General features: G+C 46.5%; 1 protein-coding gene across 1 annotated transcript in view; it reads left to right on the top strand.

Annotated features, from left to right (window-relative positions):
• Positions 1 to 21787, top strand: part of GRIK3 (glutamate ionotropic receptor kainate type subunit 3) — a 199776-nt gene that overhangs the window by 110612 nt on the left and 67377 nt on the right. Inside the window, exons 2-3 of the mRNA XM_036351957.1 lie at positions 11831 to 12007; positions 21136 to 21393. Coding sequence (XP_036207850.1) covers positions 11831 to 12007; positions 21136 to 21393 — 435 coding nt within the window. The remainder of the gene's footprint in view (positions 1 to 11830; positions 12008 to 21135; positions 21394 to 21787) is intronic.

The following is a 21787-nucleotide window of genomic DNA, read 5'->3' as shown; positions in this document are numbered from 1 at the left end:
TCCATCCGCCCCCGCCCTTCCCTTTCTGCCTGGCCCCTCCATCCTCCCCCCTCCTCCGCCCTATCCTAACAAGTCTTCATCTCCCTGACCCCACCCCAAGTTCCCCTCCCTCCCCACTGGCTGCCTTACTCTCTGCACCCCTCAGATGCTGCCTCCTCCATGAAGACACCACTACCTTCTACTCTCGGAGTCTCCCCTGCTGTTCTTACACGGAGAGTTTTTACCCCTGTAGTGTTTTTATTCGTGCCCCTCCCCTCCTCTCCTCTTCCAAGCTAGGAGCTCCTGAAGGGCTGGCATATGTCTGATGCCTCTCAGACTCACCCAGTGCCCTGCATAGAGCCTTGTACCCAGTTGTAGCCAATAAACTGCTTGGGGAATGGGTGGATGGATGAACCAACAAGTGCATAGACTCCTTGTTGCCCCTCCCTTCCCTTGCCCATGACCCCAGAAAGCCCGTGACCTTTTCTGCTGGGCACTGCTCTCCCTCAGAATCCACCTCCTGTGCCTCGTGGGGAAAGCCAGCCAATGTGTCCCTACTCCTCTTCCTGCTGACACAAGGGCCCAGAGAGGCCCAGAAGGCAAGCTCGAGGCCCCGCCAGGGCTCCAGAAGGGCTGGCCCAGGTGCAGCAGGGAGCAGAGCCTGGCTCTTCCCACCCATGGGCTGCACGGAGCCTCAGGGCCCTGGCAGGAGAAGAGAGAACCCTGATCAGAACAGACAGGGCGGTGACCCCGGGAAGAGGCTGTTAGCAATAATCTCACTGATCAGCGTCTCAATTAATCTCTGTGAAACCTTAGAAACTTCAGAAGAAGAACAAAGCGGCCTAGAAAGGAAAGGGCATGCTCAGACCCCAGAGAAAAGACTGTCTGGGCCTGGTGCTGGGAACGTAAGTGTCTCCTGGGCTGTGGCTGCCAGACAGACGGTGGTGGCATGATGAGGCCCTGCCTGAGTCTCCTGGGATCACTGAGCTCACAGCTGGGCCAACCCAACTGCTTTTGCCAGGGCCAAATTCAAGAAGAGCACAAAGTTGTTCAAGGGGAAGAACAATCTCAACAGACTCGGACCAGCCCTCCACAGTCATGAGGTCTTAGGCTGAAGCAAGGGACTAAGCCTTCCACTCCATCTGCCCTAGGACCTGTGCCTTGGGGGACCTCTAGGGCCATCTGCCCAGAGGATTGGGGGGGGGGGGGGCAGGGGGGCTGTCTCCAGGATCCTGGCCCTGAATGCTGAGGTGTGGCAGAGCGGCAGTGACAACCCTCCCGTCCTGGTTTTTGAGATCACATTCAGCTTAACACAGCCACCGTCGCATGCTCACCTGGGAAGCAAGGAAATCCCACCATTTGGACACATTTCCGGAGATATAAAAAGAGCAATCTTAGAAAGATGGGCATTTATGCATAGTGTATTCAGAGTGTTCTCAAAACATACGACAACGTGACTTAGTAGAAGGAGTAAGAAGAAAGTTGGTCCCAGTTGGCACAGCCAGTTCTGTTCCTGCTTCCTCGACCCCAGCCTGAGTTCCACTGTCTGTAGATGAGGTTGGGTTTGAGCAGTGGCCTTCCTGTTGTGCTCAGTAAGGGGGTTGGGGGGGGGGGGCGGGAGGGTCTACGAGCCTTCTTAGGAACGGTGGCATCTAGTCTCTGAGAGCCCATCCGATGGAAATGGGCTTGGGCAGGGGTGGGCTGGTGAACATGGGCTTCAGGGGAAAAGCCCTCATTTGTAGCATCTGCTTATCTCTGTGGTGAAAATACTCTCACTGTGGCAGATTTCAAGCACCGATATTTTAATACCGGGCTTTCAAAATTCCTGAAAATGTATTGACTCTAGCAAGCTGGCTTTGGTTGCAGAAGAGGATGGGCCAGTTGGTAGTTTTAACAACATCCTTGGCTTCCCTGGGCCTTATTTTTTCTCTTACGTAAAATGGGGCAATGATCGTTTCTCTCTAATGTGGCTGTAGAGGTTCTTGTGAGTATTAAGTGAAGCGGGTAGAGAGCATTCAGCAGCATCCCTGACACATGATCAGTTGTTGTTGTTGTTGTTGTTGTTATTGGCTCTACCCATTGGGATTCCTCTCGGGATTTTGTTTGAGGAAATGTCCCAGTAGCGCCGGGCTCCACCCCTGCTTACATCTCTGGGATCCATCACACACACACACACACACACACACACACACACACACACACGCATACCCTGTCCCATTTCCTCAGCAGCCCTGGTGTCTCTGCTCCATTTTATTAAAGCAGAAAGCAGTGGAAATTATTTTCATAATGAACTGGCTCTTCAAATTAATGCCAATTACACTATGCAATCATGATTAAGATTATGCATTAATCAACAGTGCCAACCTACTTATTAGCCTCTTTAAATACCGATCATGAGGAATGTATGGGAAGGGAGAGAATGGAGAGGAGCCAATTGAATGGGGGAGCTGCCTCTAAGCAGGGCGGGTTGCTCTATCCAGAAGCCAAGACCCGGAGCAGCCTTTCTTCCATGAAGCAGAGGTTGAGTCAGAATCCAAGCCCATCAGACCCTGAGCTTCTGAAACCCCTTCCACAAAAAAGAAAGGGGGCCAGAGGACCCAGAAGGAAGAGGGTGGAAGGAAGAATCCTTGATGGTTTATCAATGGACTAGTGGCCTGGTGCACGAAATTCATGCACAGAGGGGGGGGGGGTTCCCTCAGCCCAGGCTGCACCATCTCGCAATCCGGGACCACCGGCTCCTAACTGCTCACCTGCCTGCCTGCCTGATTGCCCCTAACTGCCCTCCCCTGCTGGCCAATTTGGTTCTGATTGGTTAGTTTCTATGCCAGTCAGTGTCAAACGCTCCGCCTCCTAGGCAGCCATTGGCTCCTCACACTTCACCCAGATTTGCTTCTGATTGGTTGGTTTCTATGCCAGTCAGCGTCTCTGGGCCTATCAACAGGGCCTGATCAGAAAGGCAGGGCTGATCAGCAGCCCTAGGGGAGGCCTGGAGAGAAATGGAGGCCCGGCTGCTGGCCAGACTGGGAGAGAAAGAGAGAGGCAAGTGCTGATCAAAAGCTGCCACAGAGGCAATGGATCAGTCCCTGCTTCTCTCTTCAGGCCTCTCTCTGGCCCTGATTTGCAGTCCCCTCAGCAGTCAGTGCTGGGGCCCCGCACCTGCAAGACTGACTGCAGGACTGACTTCCAGTTGGTGGAGCCTCGGTCGTTACAACCCAGGGTCTTTATATATTAGGATGCGGTTTAGTTCCCCCTGCTCTTCCTTCAAAAGCACCAACTAATTATGATTGTAACCCCTCCTCTCCATGCCACACCCCCCCCCCCAAAGTAATGTCATCCCAGTCTTAGGCCAGGACCTCTAGATACAGAGCCTAAGGTAGGGATTTGGATGCATGGAGTTGATAGAGGGGAAGAGCATTCTTTAGGAAAAAGCAGTAGGGGAGTGAGCACAGCAGGATGGGGAAGGCAACAGGACTGGGGCAAGGATGTGTCCTCAGGTGATATCAAGGTCAAGGGTGTTGGGAGGGGCACAGAAGCATAGATGCCACAGAATGATCCCCACCCTGAGGCAAGGGGACCACCCTTTTGAGCTCCAGTATTAGTCAGTCATTAGCTGCAGACTGCCCCTAGGGCAGAAGTGAGTGGTGTAACCTCTGGCAAGGTAGCTTCCTTCAACTCAGAACAGTTCTCTAGAAAACAGAGCAGTCTATGAATGACTGGAACCAAGATTCAAACCCAGGTCTGCTGCATCCAGAACCCACTATCTCTGAACTCTACGCTTTACCAAATATCTGCTGCCTGGGTGTCCCAGGACATTCAGACTGCATCTCTCCCGCCTCTGGGATGCTCCAGGCCTTCCAGTTGCTCCTGGTCACTTCCTTCTCTACTGAATTTTCCATCTCCTCTCTCATTCTACCTCCTGCACCTCTTGTCCTCTTTCTGCCCTGATACATCCTGGGCTGGGCACACTGCCCACCTTCCTTCACTTTCCCCAAAGAGCACAAGCTGGTGTCAGTTTTCTAGAACAGATTTTCTTAAACGCCGGTCCTGTCAGGGAGGGAGGAGACAGCACAGTGCTGGCTAACGAAAGCTGAGCACCAAGCGTGACAGCTCACACGGCCCAGTCCAGCCACAGAGGAGTTCTTACCAAGCTTACCTGCCTTTGGGCCTGGGTTATTTTCTCCTCCTCTTTTTCCCTTTCTTGAGCCCTCTTCATACCTAGTCCCTTTCTCTTAGGCCCTACTCTGCAATCCTCCCCATTCAGAAACTCAGCATCTCATCTGTCTTTTTTACACAGCAATTTAATTGGACTATCATAGTCATATCTTCTCCATCCAGGCCCTAAGGTGCTTTTACCTCAGAGATAAAGGCTGCCCTTCCCCTAAAATGGGCACAAATGACAGCCCATGTGTATAGATTGCCAAAATTGTTCATCACCTGTTTGTGTAAATAAAGTTTTATTGAAACCAAGTCACACCCATTTGTTTACGTATTGTCTATCGCTGTTTATATGCTACAGTGGCAGAGTTGAGTAGACCATGTGGCCCACAAAGCCAAAATATTTGCTATTTGGTACATTACTGAAAAAGTTTGTCAACCCTGGCCTAGAATGTGGAAACTCAAAATTGATTTTGTTTTTCTAGACAGCATTGCTTCTCTCCCCCTGTAAGAATTCCTCACTGTGTGCCATGCATTTAGTTACAGTTTCCTTGCTTCCTTGCAAAAATCAACCCTTTGAAGTATGCACCCCATTTTACAGATGGAGAAACTGAGTCTCAGAGAGATCAAGTAATATCAGTAGCTATAACTAGGATTTGAACTGAGGCATGGCTGCCCCTGGAGCCAGAGCTGGGAACCTCTTTCTTCACTATGGCACCACTCATCTGCTGGTTACTGTTGGCTGAGCCCTCCGTGAGAGCAGGGCCCCAGTGCTGACTTCTCATGGTATCCCAGCTCCAACTGACAGCTTAGCACGTGGCAGAGATCGGTGGGTGTTCATGGAACTGAATTGTTTTCTGAGACTGAGCCTGGGCTTGGGTGTCAGTGGTTGAGACATGCCATCACCATTGTGAGACATTAGCCCCTCTCTCTCCTCTCCTGCCCACCTGCCAAGGTGTGAGAAGCCAGGAAGAAGGTGTCAAGCCCTAGGAAATGGTCTTGTCCCACAACCTTTGACCCTCATTTGGGAATGGGATCTGTAACGACCAGAGGCCTCTCCCCAGGCTCTCTTCTTTACTTTCTACATTTTAAAGTAACCAAATAATACATTATTTATTGTAAATCACTTGGAAATATCAAGAAAATGCAAAAAAGCAAGATTAAAAGTATCCATAAACCCCTTCTACCCAGAAATACTCACTGGTAACATGCTGATACAAATCCTTCTAGTCTTTTTTCTATAATATAAATATGTGCTTTTGGTTTGATAAATAGCTATCACACTGTAATATGATTTTGTTGCTTGAGGATGGGGGAAGAGAGAGAGAGGATGGGCACTTCCTATGTTATTAGGTATTCGTTAAGAGCATCTTTTAAAGCTTTTTTCCTTATTGCCAAAGCTATCACTCAATGCAGAGGACTTGGGGTGGGGGGAAGCACCAAGAGAAGCAATCCATTATCTTTTCCTTTCTAGAAAGAACCTCTGTTAACATTTTAGTGTATGCCCTTCTGCATGCCCTTTTTGATTTTAATTGGAATTACATTAAATTTATAAATTAATTTGAGGAGAACTGACATCTTTACAATACTGAGCCTTCCCTTCCAGGAGAAAGTTATGTCTCCCCATTTATTCAAGTCTTCATTTATATTCCCCCGTAAAGTTTTGTGGTTTTGATGATATAGGAATTGCACATTTATTGTGAACTTTTTATTTTTTTGTTGTTGCTGTTGTGAATAGGGTCTCTTTTTTTCTTATAATTTCTCACTGTTTACTGCTGGTGTAGGGGAGGGTTGTACATGTTTTTACGTTTGCACATGTGCCCCATCATGAGCTCTCTGTCTATCAGGGGTGGGCAAACTTTTTGACTCGGGGGCCACAATGGGTTCTTAAACTGGACCGGAGGGCCGGAACAAAAGCATGGATGGAGTGTTTGTGTGAACTAATATAAATTCAAAGTAAACATCATTACATAAAAGGGTACGGTCTTTTTTTTCAATAGTTTTATTCATTTCAAACGGGCCGGATCTGGCCCGCGGGCCGCAGTTTGCCCATGGCTGGCTAGTTTCTACTAGATTTTCAAGAGCAAACCTAGCAGAATGTGGAGGATATCTGTCAGATACACTGAGGGAGAATGGTGTAATCAATCCCTGTGGACCCAACACCCAGCCCCAGCAACCCACAGCTCAACCTGCCAGACCCACACCCTCTTCGCACCCAGTATTACTTAGAAACACATCCCAGACACCATATCAAGCCATCCTATCCCCTGACTATTTCATTTTATTTCATTTAATCTTTATTGTTGAGGTTATTACAGATGTCCCTCTTTTTTCCCCCCATAATTCCCCTCCACCCAGTTCCCACCCTGCCTCAGGCCCTCGCTACCCAATTGTCTGTGTCCACAGGTAATGCATACATGCGTATAAGATCTTTGTCTAATTTATTCCTGCCCACCCCCCCAACACACACTCCCTTCCCTCTGAAAATCATCAGTCTGTGCCATTTCCATGCCCCTGATTTTATTCCATTCACCAGTTTATTCTGATATTTTATTCATTTGATTTTTGGATTCAATTGTTGATAGATATGTATTTGTTGCCACTTTGTTGTTCATAATTTTTATCTTTTTCTTCTTCTTCCTCTTCTTCTTAAAGAATATCCTTCAACATTTTTTATAATACTGGTTTGATGAACCCCTTTAGCTTTTTCTTGTCTGTGAAGCTCTTTATCTGACCTTCAATTCTAAATGATACCTTTTCTGGGTAGAGTAATCTTGGTTGTAGGTCTTTACTATTCATCATTTTGAATATTTCTTGCCACTCCCTTCTGGCTTACATAGTTTCTGTTGAGAAATCAGCTGACAGTTGTATGGGCATTCCCTTGTAGGTAACTAACTGCTTTTCTCTTGATGCTTTTAAGATTCTCTCTTTGTCTTTAGCCCTTGGAATTTTAATTATAACGTGCGAAGGTGTGGTCATCTTTGGGTTTCTCTTGTTTGGGGTTCTCTGTGCTTCCTGGACTTGTAAGTCTATTTCTTTCGCCAGGTAGGGAAGTTTTCTGTCATTATTTCTTCAAATAGGTTTTCAATATCTTGCTCTCTCTCTCCTTCTGGCACCCCCATAATTTGGATGTTGGTACGCTTGAAGTTGTCCCAGAGGCTCCTTACACTGTCTTCATATTTTTGGATTCCTTTATCTTTTTGCGATTCTGGTTGGGTGTTTTTTGCTTCCTCATATTTCAAACCATTGAGTTGATTTTCAGGATCCTCTGGTCTACTATTGAATCCCTGTATATTATTCTTTATTTCAGTCAGTGTATGCTAAATTCCTGACTGGTTCATTTCCATGTTTTTTGCATTCTCACTAAGATCCTTGAAAATCTCACTAAGTCCCTTGGAGGTTTCCAGAAGATTCTTGAGTAACCTTATAACTGAGGTTTTGAACTCTATCCAGTAATTTACTTTCTCCCCTTTCTTTCATTTATAACATGTTTCTTTGTCTCTGCATTTTGGCTGTTTCCCTCTGTTTGTTTCTATGTATTGGGTAGAGCTGCTAAGTCTCCTTGAGTTGATAGAGTGGCCTTGTGTAGTGGGTGTCCTATAGGGCCCATTGGCTCAGCCTCCCCAATCACCTGAGGTGGACATTCTAGGTACACCCCTTTGTGGGCTATGTGCACAGTCTTGTTGTAATTGAGCCTTGATTGCTGTTGGTGTCACTGGGAGGAATTAACCTCCAGGCCAATTGGCTATGGGGACCAGCTGCAACTATAGTGGAGAGCTGCTGTGCAGAAGACACCCTTATGGAGCATGACTTGCTTCAGTGGGGCTTTGGTGCTCACTGAGTCTGCCCCTTGAGTGTGTCACTTATGGATAATCTGGTATGGTCCTACACTGACCACTGGGTACACTGGCTCTTGGGTCTCCAGGAAGGTGCAAAGTCAGCCACTGCCTGGGGTCACCCAGCAGCTACAGAGAGATCTGTAGATTCCTCCTCTTTGTATTGGGTTTGGAAGTGCCCAGATAAGGCCCAGCTGTGAAGCAAGGCAGGCTAGTGCTGGTGCCTGGTCTTGGGCCTTTTATTGATAAGTTTGGGACTCCTTGACCCAGCTGAAGCTTGTTTGACAGGTTTTAGCTTGAGCAAGGACAGGCTATTCATATGCAAAAGCTACTGCACTCAGCTTGGGTGGGGTTATAAATTGGATGGGGCGGAGTCTCAGGGAATCCTCAGGGCAAAGCAAATAGAAATGGCTGCCAGTCAGCCCTGCAACTGGGGAGGTCCCAGCATAGGAACAATGACCACTGTGAGCACCTCCATCTGGAAGAAAGCAGCCCCCAAGTTCCTGCCCTGCGATGCCAGACAGTCCAGTTCCTCCTTGTATGTGTCTGGGTCCCCCAGAGCTTTACCCAGCACTGGAGCTCCGAGGAAGCTGGAGCTTGTAAGTTCAGTTTGTGTGCCGGCCTTTTAAGAGGAACAACTGGGTCTCCAGCAACCTCTGTGTCACTGAGCCCCAATCCCCACTGGTTTTTACAGCCCATAGTTCTTACTGACCATAGGGACTTCTTTTCCCAGCTCTGGGACCCTGGGCTGGGGGTCTGGTGTAGGACTGGGATCCCTTGCTCTTCTGGGCGGCCTCTGCAGAGACGATCTCCCTCCTGATTAAACAAGCAGCACACGTGGGTGCCGGACCAGCCCATCCTTGCCTCTGCACCTGCTACCAGTCTCAGTGTGCTTTTTCTTTACTTTTCTAGTTGTAGGACTTCCATTCAGCCAGCTTTGTGGCGGTTCTGGATGATGGTTGTTCTGTATTTTAGATGTAATTTTGATGTGGTTGTGGGAGGCAGCAAATACAGGCATTAGCCACATCTCCATCTTGATCTCTTATCCCCTGACTATTGATGCCTGCAAGGTGTTCGGCCATATGGGCAACTTTTCATATATTGAGTGACCTCCTACTTTTGAACATTAAGTTGTTTGTGTTTTTCCAATATTATGTCAAGATTATCTTTATACATAAATGTGTTAATGCATCTCTAACTTTTGCTAAATTTTTATCCCTAGAAATGAGTTATAATGTATTTTGATCATTTATTGTCCTTGCAACACATATACACAATCACATGATCGCTTTTCTGACGAGAACCAGAACACGTGTTCACTGCAGTACTCTAGGAAAATATAGAAAAACACAAAGAAGGAAATTAAAGTCACCCATAATCCTACCTTCTTCATGTTTGGGGATGCATTCTTCTTGTTTTATTCGTGTGTTCAGTTTGCTTGTGAACACCCACCCACACTCACATTCAGAGACACCGCGCTATGAATTGTGAGCCTGCTGGAATACCGGGGAGTGCGGGGTGGGTGGAGGGAGGCGGATTTATTTGTCCACTTTTTAAAACATTCACTATTTACAAAATTTTTTCAAAATGATTGAAACAACCCAAATACCCATCCACTGGTGGTGAATGGGTAAATAAAATGTGGTAGACCCATAGGAAGTAATATTACTTACCAACAAAAAGGAATGAAGAGCTTACATGTGCTGTAACATAGATAAGCCTCAAAAGCATGATGCTGAGTGAAAGAAGCCAGATGCAGAAGACCACAAATTGCATTATTCTAGCATCGTTCCATTTATATGAAATGCCCAGTAAAGACAAATCTCTAGAGGCAGAAAGTAAATCAGTGGTTGCCTGGGGTCGGGGGTGAAAGCAATGATGGAGTGTAAGTGGGCACGAGGGAGCTTTGGGGGTGATGGAAATGTTCAGAGACTGTGTTGTAGTGATGGTCACAAAACTCAGCACATTTTCTAAAAATCATTGTGCATTTAGCATGAGGTGAATTGTGTGGGATTTCTTAAATAATACCTCAATAAAGTTTATTTTTAAAACAAATAAAGGAACAAAAATAAAGTTTTATTTGGAAAATATAGAAAAGCACAAAGAACAAAATCTCCTTCCTTCCATTACTTTCTTGCTCTTTAATCTTTAATCCATCTGGAACTTATTTTGATATGTGGCTTAAGATTAGAATCTAACTTAAATTTCTTCCTAATCATTGAATAATTGTCTCAGTACAATTCCTGAATAATTCATCTTTTACCTACTAATTGGAAATAGCCACCTTTATTATATCTTAAATGCTTATCTCTACTTGAATCTCTTTCTGGGCACTTTTTAATCTCATTCTGTTGATCTATCTGTGTTCTCATGTACCATAAGGAAGGACATAGTTTTAATTATTTTGGCTTTATGATACATTTTAAATCTGGTGGTGCAAGTCACCTCTCATCTCTTTTTAGACTGTTATCTCCTGTTTAGTCTTCCAGATGCATTTTAGAGTCACTTTGTCAAGTAAAAGAAATATCCTTCTATGATTCTAATTGGAATTGAATTAAACTGAAAATCTAATTTGGAGAAAACTGACACCTCTACTCTTGAATCTAAATATCCAGGAACATGACATGCCTCCTCATTTTTTTTTTTTAAATATATATTTTATTGATTTTTTACAGAGAGGAAGGGAGAGAGATAGAGAGTTAGAGACATCGATGAGAGAGAAACATCGATCAGCTGCCTCCTGCACATCTCCTACTGGGGATGTGCCCGCAACCCAGGCACATGCCCCTGACCGGAATCGAACCCGGGACCTTTCAGTCCGCAGGCCGACGCTCTATCCACTGAGCCAAACCGGTTTCGGCATGCCTCCTCATTTAAGTCTACTTTTATCTCTCTCACTTAAGGTGTTTTTTCTCATTTCTATTACTAGGGATTACTCACTTATTATGTGGTTTGTTGTTAGTTATTTAATATTTTGTTAATATTGTAAAGGGTATTATTTTGCCATTGTTTACATACTGGTTGTTGCTGGTATAAAGAAACACTTAATTTGTGCTAACTGGTTCTTTAAATGGAATCATCTTCTATTTCCTACTAGTTTTCATGCTTAGGGATTATTTTAATGTTTTTATTTAAGGAAGGCATATATATCATTTTCAAATAAAAAAAAATTTTATTTCCAAGAGGTATTCTTCTAAATTCTTTCTCTCTTATTTCATTGATTAATGGTGTAGTGTGAATTCTTCCCCTCCCCCTTTTTTTCTTTAATGAGGATGTCTTCAGTGTTTCACTATTTGTGAGATATTAAAAACTGATTTGAACTAAAGATGCTTCAAGGAAGTATCCTTCCGTGTGCTAGTTGATTAAGCATTCATAGCAGCAGTAAGTATTGGGTTTTACCAAATGCCTTCCTGTGTTTTGTGAGTTGGTCATACTTTTGTTTCCTGTGAACTATTGATGTGATGGAATGACATTCATAGATTTCTTTATATTGAACCACACTTACATTCCTGGAATATAACTCTGCATGGTCATGGTATGTCATCCTTATAATATTCTGGTAGATTCTACTTGCTAGCGCTCTATTGAGAATTTTCATAGCAATATTAATAAGTTGGTGATTTTATTTTGGCTGTTTGTCAGTCTCTGTTATCAGGAGTTTGCTAGCTGAGTGAAATGAGCTAGGAGGATTTTCATATTTCTTATGCTCCAGCACAATTTCTGTACATGGGAATTATCTAGGATATTATTGAACACTTGGGAGGGGGGAGCTTGTCCATAAAACTTTCTGAAGTCAAGCATTTTTAGTAGCACCCTTTCCTTCCCCAGCACATACATTCAATTTTGCTTATCTCTTGCAGGAGGAATCTTTGAGTATGCAGACGGTCCCAACGCCCAGGTCATGAACGCCGAGGAGCATGCCTTTCGATTTTCTGCCAACATCATCAACAGGAACCGGACTCTGCTGCCCAACACTACCTTGACCTATGACATCCAGAGGATTCACTTCCACGATAGCTTTGAAGCCACCAAGAAGGGTGAGTGTGCTGCCCTGTCTGCTCTCTTCCCTGCCTGAGCAGGGTGGGGGTTTGCTGTCCAAGGTGCTGAAAATATTCCAAAGTTTTGGATGGACTTGAGGCTTAGATCCTTTTCCCATCCGGTTTCAAGTCCTGTATCAGTCCCAGTTCACTTCAGGATGAGTCACCCCAGGGACAGTAGGTTGTCCGTCAGGAGTTCCCATGCCACTGTCAGGGGCCATGAGGGAATGAGGGCCATGGGAGCATGGGGGGGGGGGGCATGAGGGGTGAGGGGATGGGCCTGAGATGGGGCTGAGGAGCTAGCAGTATGGAGGGCAGCCCAGGTCTCAATGACACCTCTAAACTGAAGACATTTTCAAACTTGTCTTTATTTCATTGAACTTCTACCCAGAATATAAAAATTGAAATGCATATAAAACAGAATATGTATAAGTTAAAATATGCAACATTTATTTGCCATAAAAAGACTTACTAAAAACAGCAAATCTGCTTCTATGACTTCAACAATTTGACCCCAGAGGTTATGGATGACATTGACCTCAGCATTCAATGTTTTCATATTTTGTTTTGGCTACAAAATAACAAGAAAATTGTAATTCATAAAAATAGGTGGTAGTAAATTCAATCAGCTTTTCCCACACCTGAATTTAAAAAAAAAAGAATTTTACTATTGGGCATCATTCTTCTTCAACAGTGAGACATTTACAGTAAACTTCAATCACTGCACAGAAGAGACTGGAGAATTTTATTCCAGGGGAAAAAAAGGGTAACTTATCAATACCTGAATGAAATAGCAGTTTCCACTGGGGCACATTTGAGTATACAAGTATGCTCTCTTGTTACTGTGTTTAAAAATATGGTCCATATACATATTTAATTGAAGTTTAGCTTAAAGGCTTAGATAACTCTGGAAATAATTTCCATAGAACCCTCGAGTTTCATGGAACTTCATTTTAAAACCTTAGGTCATCCTTCCTATAATACACTATCATAGCCCCTTGCTTTTCTTCTTCAAGGCTATTATCACAATTAATAGTTAAATAATTGTGTGTGTTTAATGTCTTTTCCTTTCTCTCCAACACCATGAAAGGAAGGCTTCCTCTTTTTAACCAATATAGCCCTGGCAACTGAAAGCCTGGTGTGTGGTTAGTGCTCAATGAAATGATCGTCGAGTGAATCAATGAATGAATGGTGTGAGAACAGGAAATGGGAGTCTGAACAAGACCTCTGTCAGTTGAGCTTAGGGACAACATCATCCATATATCTTGGGAAAACTTAGGCCCATCCACAGGGGACCCTTGGTCTTTCTAACAGATTCCCAGTCGCTAATGAAGGTTTCCTGAGTTCCCAGGAGCAGATTTGCCAAAGCTATCTGCTGCTGGCTCTGTTTGCCCACAAAGCACCATTGTGGGTAAACATTTCAGCATAGAAGAGCAGAGAGGCATGGGCTTGCAGCCAGACTGCCTGGATTTGTGATATTAGTTGTGTGACCTTAGACATCATTGGAGCCCATATGGGCACGTGCAGTCTAGCTCCAACATGACCTTCCAGCCACATCCACACTACTCACTAACTCAGCCTCTGGGTTCTAGCCATACCTGCCATCTGCAGTTGCCAGGCTTCCTCCCACCTCAGGGCTTTTGCACATGCTATGCCCTCTGCTTGTAATTCCCTTTCCCTTATAAGTCCCACCTCTGCACTTCCCTTTGTCTAGCTAGCTCGCCCTTCTCTCAAACCTCTGGGCCTTAGGGCAACCCTTCTCTTGCCCCCAGATAAGGTCAGCTCTCCCACTTCTATCTTATAACACTCTGGACTTTTCTTTCACAATTCTGAGCCCGGGGGGGGGGGGGGTGCGTGTACGTGTGTGTGTGTGATTATCCATCTCTTCTGCCCTTTGCCTTTTCACTGCTGTACTTAGCACCATTGCTCTGACTTCTGCTCCCACGCACTAGTTTTGCCTAGTTTTGACCTTGACATACATAGAATCTTTTTTGAGTCTTGCTTCTTTCACCCTATAACATATCTGTGAGATTCGTCTATTGTTGAATCTTTTGTTGAACCTATTATTCTTCAGTGTTGCATAGCATTCCATTACACGAATATACCCCTGTTTTTCAAAATAAAAAATAACTGTTGGACATTTGAGTTGTTTCCATTTGTGGCCGTAGAATAGCACTGTATGTGTCTCTTGGTGTACCAGTGTGCACATTTTTGTCGGATGTGCACCTAGGATTGGAAGTGTGAGGCCATAGGATGTGCAAACAGCCCAACTGCTTTCCCAGGTTGCCGCACCGATAGGCACTCCCTCGGCGGTGGATGGCTCTCACCTGGATCCACATCTTTACCAACTCTTGGTAAATCACTTTTCTTTTCACTTTGGCCTCTGGGTGGTTTCTGTAGTAGACATCTCATTGTGGTGTTATTTTGTATTTCCCTGATGACCAAAGAGGTTGGGCATTTTCTCATATGCTAACAGATCATTGGAATCTTTTTGTCCCTGGAGTGCCTTTTTGAGTCTTTCAACCACTTTTAAAAATCCAGTTGCCTGTCATTGTCTTATTGATTTGTGCAAGTCTTTGATAAATTCTGGAGAAGAGCCCTTGGTTAAATGTACATGTGTATTGCCTATATCTATGACAGATGACGTTGCCTGTTCACTCTCTTAGCAGTATCTTTGGAGGAGCAAAGTCCTCCATTTAAAGAAGTCCAATGTATTGATATTTCTCATTATGGTTAATGCCTTTTGTGTTCTGTCTCTGTCTGTCCCAAGGTCAGGAAGACATTCTCCTAGTTTCTCTGCGAGAAGCCCTCTGGTTTTGTCTGTCCTGGTTAGCTCTGTGATCTGTCTCAGATCAATGTCTCCTGTCTGGTGGAAGGTAGGGGTGGAGGTGATTTTTCCCTGCACCAAGCTGCTGGGAGTGAGGACTGCTTCAGCTGCTCAGGAGGGCTCTGTGGAAGTATCTACTGAAGCTAAATGTGTGCCTGCAAGGCTGTTCCTAGCCACTTTATTAATAGTAGCCCAAAGTGGGAAATAAAGACCTCCAAGAGCAGGAGAATGGATAGATTTGGGTATAGTTATACAAAGGTATTAGAATCAGCAATAAAAAAAGAACAAACTCTTGCTATGCCCAACGTCGTGAATGAACCTCACAACTGAGTGTATAAACAGTGGTTACCTCTGGGGGAGGGAGTAGTATACTACTAGTAGTAGGGTATTAACCTGGAAAGGGGCAGGGAACACCTTCTTACGTGTTGGACATGTGCTATATTTGATCCAAGCAGTAGTTACATGAGTAAAGTTCTATGTAAAAATCCATAAAATCTGTGCTTTAAATGAATGCACTTCACTATATAATGTTGTTATCTCAATTAAAAAAAAAAATGAATAGCTCCTCTCTGCCTTCACTCGCCCTCCATGTCCCTCTGATAATATGCCAAGGATGAACCCGTGCTGTGGTTGGCAACACCACTCTGACCACGGAGGCATGCCTGCTGTTTGATCACGCTCCCCACTGGGCACCTTCCATCCCTTGGGGAGCCCTTATTCTGTGATCTTTATTTTTCCTTTGATCTTTGGCTTTTTTAAATTCTCAGGAGCATCGTTAGGCCTCTTCCAGGGGGGTGATGTTGGGCCTAATTCCGATGAACCCAATGATAACTCATTCTCCCTAGGCAGGGGTGCCTGTCAGTCATCACTCCCTTTCGCAACAACTGGATCCAGCCATCCCGGGCCATGCGGGTGCGGAGATGCAGAGGCATGGAGCCTGGCACCGCCTGCCCTGCCAGCTCTGGTCGAATTAGTACTTCCCTCCACAGAGGCCCAGGAGGCCTTTCCCCATTAAAAGGGACTTCACTTATTGTCTTTATTTTTCGATGTTTGGTGGGGAATTAAAAGATAAGTGACTGCCAGGCGGTGCCTGAGCCTGCAACCCAGAGAGCGTCTGTGTTTTCCTCCGAGCCCGGCCGGAGTGGGCCTGGAATCGACCCAGCGCTCCCCAGGCTCCTCTGCCTTCACTTATTCTCTGGGCTGCTCAATTCCTTTTAAGACACAAATTGATTGGGATAATTTTTGCTATAACTACAATTGCCATGGAAAGGAGGAGGGGGAAGTGCATTCAGACTGTGGACTCCTGCAATGACTGTGAACCATTGAGTTACTGTAAAATGACCAGAAAATGGATTTAAAATTGAAGCCACAAATAATGTAATTACTGCAGTGTGTGCTCAGGGCTGCCAGAACAAGGGTTGGCTGCTGCCCTGGAAACATCTGGAAATAAAGCTGCTGCTGCTGCTGCTGCTATAACCCCTGTCATGGTCCCTTGGAGAAAACAGTGTTCTTCCAGACTGGGAGATTATTAGAGGGTGGAAAGAACATGAAGGGAACAAGAAAAGGGGTGTGAAGAAAGGCCAAGGAAGAGAAATAGGTGAAAGGCAGAACTGACGCCTCCTGCCACCCAATAGTGAGATCTCATCACTACATCTCTGGCAGAATGAAACCCAGTGTGGTCATCATCACAGCAACACCACTGTCAACACCAGTGCACCATCAGCACAGTTACTGCCATCACCGTCAACAATGGTTTCATCTCCACTCTTAGCCTCAACACCTCCATCACCACCCCTACTGTCACCATCACTATCGCTGCCATGACAGGAGCATCTCTATCATCAACAATCTCATCTTCACTAACATTACCATCTTCATTTCTTACCATCATCGTCTTCAGTTACAGTCATGGCACTGACATCTTCATCATCACCAATCTTATCAACACCATCAACATTTTTATCCCCTTCCCTCTTATCCATGTTTACATCGCCATGATTATTTCTACCATCATCCTCACAGTCACTGTCATGGCATTGACATATTTATCACCATCCATCCCATCATCATCCTACCATTATGTCACAACATCATTGTTACCATTAATTCCACCCTCATTAATGGCATCACCAGGATCAGCAACAGCCCCACGATATGGTCTTCACTGTTATTACTATCATTACAGTTACCTTTACCATTATCGCTACTATCAATGTCAAAATCCATTGTATAACTATACCCCAATCTATCCATTCTCCTTCAAGATCACTCTTACAATCCTCTACATCATCATAATTTGTGGTTGGTCTACTCTCCCCTACCTCAGTCAAACACGGATACCCAGACCTTGGACCTGCAGGGGGCCATAATCTAAGAGGTTGAGCTGGATGAGGGTGGGGGTGAAAGGGCGGCATTTGCCTGCCTGCCTCGAGACTTAGATCAAAGGGGGAAATCCAAAACACAGATTCTGGGAGGTGGTAGTGAGAGGAAGTGAGACACACAAGTCATTTGACTAAGTCATCAATTGGAAGGTCCTTGAGGGAAAAGAGAAAGAGTAGAGACAGGAGATGATGGGATGGAAGCCAGGGATATCAGAGGACAGCTAGAAGATTTAAAACAGAGGCAGAAGGCAGAGCATTAGAGAAACCCGCAGATTCCATCAGGTTCCCAGGACCTCTGGCTTGGGCAAGAAGGAGTTACCAGACCTGGACAGCTGTCACTTCCTCACTGTCACCATCTCCTCCATGTTGGTTTCCAGACTCCGTGTCTCATACATGGTCTCTTCTCTCAGGCAGCACCTGCTCTTAATGGGACAAAGTGGTGAGAGCAGACACCCGCACACCCAGACAGCAGGAGAACAGCATGAATGGGCAGTGAGAGTACAGGTCAAGGATCGGCTTCCTTGGGACAAAGGAACAATTTACCAACACACCCAGAGTTCCTATTTTTGAAGCATTTATTATCACTGGAGTTTGTCTCTCACACAGTCACCACACAGAGTGCTGCTCAAGTGTATCGACTCTAGGGTGACAATAACAGGGATTTGACCTCCAGTCCCACAGCTATAGAAGCACAGGAAGGCACCAGGAGCCCCACTGTGCATCCTCTCCCAAACTTGTCATTGGCCAAGAGGAGTCTTGGTGACACAGGAAATGCTCTCTGTACAGGCCCCACTACTTCCCATACAGGGTTGCCCTGTCCCATGTTCCAGATAGTTCTGCAGACTGCTAACAATAACCAGCCCACCTCCCAGAGTGCAGTGTCTTTTACAGAAGCCATGAATGGCATTCTCTTGTGTTCTTAGGGGGAAATATTTTCAGGGAAAATAAACACTTTATATACCAGAGTAATATCTCCTATTCCCATGAAGCAGTGAAGGAGGAAGGAGCACATCAGTGGAGAGGGAAAATACTCAAAGATCACACATTCTGATTGATTTGAAACTACCCTGTATCCCTGGACCCATTGGTACCACCCTTAGGCCAGGCAAGAGGGCCCTTTCCCAGGGCTTGTGCTTTGGAGATGGTGCCCTCATCTTCTTCTGGTCAACATCTCCTCCCAGAATAGGAGTCAGTGGGACCGAGGGGACTTGCCTATTAAGACCCTGTACCCTGCCCCTTTAATCTTTGCTCCAAGTGTCCATAACCCTGAATTTCCTGCCCAGGAGCCTGCATGAGCCTCTTTCCTGAGCTGCCCCTACAGAGAGGGAGCCATGCTGCCATGGTTGCATTTGTAGACCCTATCTAAGCGTGACATGGGAGAGGTGTGGACAGTCCCTTATGATACAAGGGGGAGCAAGTGGTCAAATAGAAGGGGACAGGATGGGGGTGGTGCCACCTCTCCCCACATTGCTGCATATGATAAGTCCCCATCCTCCAGGTTGTGATGAAGGCATGTTGTCAAGTTGGGGGTGGGGCAGAGCATGTTTTATATAACAGTTTTTCAGCTTATAACATTTCACTATTTAGCCATATGGTATATGGGCCTCCATTTGTACTCTGTCCCTGGGCCCTACAGATGTTAGGGGTGGACCTAAGACCAGAGGTCATTCCCAGAGGCCCTTGAGGTAGCCAGGATGCATCTGAATCCACTGGGTATCCATGCACTCTGTCTTGCCTTCTCCTACAATCATCTTATGTTCATACATGTGCATGTAGTTCCTTCTCGTGGCCACAGGCTGGTGAGTTTGCTGATGCTCTTCAGTTAGGACTCTTCTGGTTACAAGTGACAATAACCAAATCCTAACAGGTTTAAGCAAAAAGAGAATGTATTGGTTCATGTCACCAAACTCCAAGCTTCTACTTGATCAGGGCTCATATATTTTTCTCTGTCTTGGCTTTGCTCATCTCCACATGGACTCTGTTCACAAACGAGCACCACACTTTTTTGGTACAAGGTGGCTACCTTACCTCTTTCCAGATCCAGTTACAGAGGGAATATGCCCCCTTCCCAGTGCCTGAGGTCTCATGGCATCCCATTGGCTCTGACTGGTCACATGACCATTCTCTAAACCAATTGCTATGGCCTGGGGGAGGTCAGCCTAGGCTCTAAGTCCCTAGCCCACCCCTCATGGGTTGGGAGTGAAAAAAGCAATGGAGCCCAAAGGTAAAATAGGGACAGTTTCCAGAAGAAAGGGCAGTGGCTCCAGGGGAGCCCCCTGTCCCCCCCCCGCCCCGCCCCCCCCGCCCCCAGCTGCTGACTCCATGGCCCTGAGAGGTTCATTTTATGGGTCTTTCAGGCACAATCCTTGTATGAGCCTATGTCCCCCTCAGAGCCCCAGCTGCCCTGGGTCTGCTCAATTCACGCTGTGCTGTGCTCACTGTGGTTTGGCCCTCCCAGAAGCATCTGCTGTCTGATCTGCCTGAGCCCTTGGGCCTCCCCCAAGAATGTGAACTGTTTGAAGTCAAGGATTCAGCATTTGTTCACTCAGCAGATGTTGATTAAGCACCTACTCAGATCAGGCACTGTTTAAAGCACTGTGGGTACAGCAGTAAACAACATAGATCAAGCCCTTGCCTCCTTGGAACTTATTATGTTCAAGTTGGAAAAGAAGTCAACAAATGAACAAGACCTCTGGTGGTCTTTAATATATAAGTAAAGCAGGGAATGGGGTTGAGGGACTGTGGCTGGATGGGACTGCTATTATGGGTTGGGGAATGATGCCTCTCTATTAAGATGCACAGACACAGATACCTGAAGGAAAGGAGGGAGGGAGTCATGTGGATCTGAGGGAAGAACAGTCCAGCCAGAAGGGACAGCAAGTGCAAAGGCCCTGAGGCAGGAGTGTGCTTAGAGTGTGTGAGGAACATCATGGGAGCCAGTGGGGCTTGAGTGCTGTCAGAATAGGAGGGAAGGATGGGAGAGGAAGTCAGAAAACTAGAGGGTGATGTTGGGGACAGGGGTGGGGAGGAGCTACAACAAATAGGGCCTTGTTGGTCGCCATGAGGACAGGCTTTTACCTGAGTGGAACAAAGGAGTGATGTAATCGGCTCAGGTTGTGAAAGGCTCACTCAAGCTGCTGAGAGCAGGTTTCTGAGGAAGCTGGGACCAGCGAGGGTCCTTCTGCAGGAATCCAAGTGAAAGATGACGATGGCTGGGATCAGGGTAGGAGTGGGGAGAAGTGGTCGGATTCTGATATATTTCAAAGATGAAACAACAGGAGTTGTTGCTGGATTGGGATGTGGGATATGAGAGTATGAGAAGAGTCAGGATAGAGCCAGGGTCTTTGACATAGGGCACGGGGTGGGACCATGGAATTGCCGTTTACCAACATGGGAGAGATTGGGAGGAGAAGAGGGGATTGCGTTTCAGACATATTAGGTCTGAAGTGCATCACAGACAACCGAATGGCAGTGTGGAGCGAGCAGGAAGGTGTGCAAGTTGGATTTTAAGGAACAGATCGGGGCAGGAGGTTTAAGTGTAAAAGTCACCCACAAGTGAGTATTTTATTTCTATTTGTTTCTCAAGTTCCCACCCAGAACAGGGCATGATACAGAGCTGGGGATGCTATGACGATGAAGACATCACTTCTATTTCATGAGCTCTGTGCTGAGGGCTTAGGGGCATTAACTTGTTCAACTTCCTATGAGCCCGTGAGGCCGGCACGATTGCGACCCTGGTTTCCAGATGAGGAAACAGAGATTCAGAGAGAGTGTCAGTCATCCAGCCTCAGAGGGCTGCAGGGGCTGTTTGCCCATGTGTTTATGGGACCATCAAAACCATGGCCCCGGGGCCCCGGGCCCCAGCTGCCTGACCAGACCCAGCACTGACCCCTGTGTGTCCTTCCCTCCCTCTGCTGCAGCCTGTGACCAGCTGGCGCTGGGCGTGGTGGCGATCTTCGGGCCATCACAGGGCTCCTGCACCAACGCCGTCCAGTCCATCTGCAATGCCCTGGAGGTGCCCCACATCCAGCTGCGCTGGAAGCACCACCCGCTGGACAACAAGGACACCTTCTACGTGAACCTCTACCCTGACTACGCCTCTCTCAGCCATGCCATCCTTGACCTGGTTCAGTACCTCAAGTGGCGGTCGGCCACCGTGGTCTATGATGACAGTACAGGTGGGTGGCCAGGCCTGACCAGGCTGGGGTTAGGGTGCAAGGGGGCAGAACCCCGGGATCGGGCTCCTCACTGCTCGCCCAACTCGGCTGCCCCTGGGGAAAGGGTCCTCTCTCATTCTCCAGCTTCACTCAGTCACATCGATGCTCGTCTCTGCTCACTCAGCCCTATGCACACCTGCCACACGCCCACTCACCCAGCCCAGCCCACCTCGCATCTGCCTCACACCTTCCCACCCACCCGCCTCCACCCAGCAGCATGCTCACATCCGTACTCAGCACACTCGCCCCGCTCCTAGCACCTGCACCCACTCCTGCCCAGCCGCACCCACACCTGCCTGCTTTCTTACACTCACACGGTTCCCTCTGTGCAGGCGTTGAACGCAAACCCTCCAGT

This window comes from Myotis myotis, unplaced genomic scaffold, assembly GCF_014108235.1.
Source record: "Myotis myotis isolate mMyoMyo1 unplaced genomic scaffold, mMyoMyo1.p scaffold_m19_p_2, whole genome shotgun sequence".
Classification (NCBI taxonomy): domain Eukaryota; kingdom Metazoa; phylum Chordata; class Mammalia; order Chiroptera; family Vespertilionidae; genus Myotis; species Myotis myotis.
This window is presented reverse-complemented; position numbering and strand designations above follow the sequence as displayed.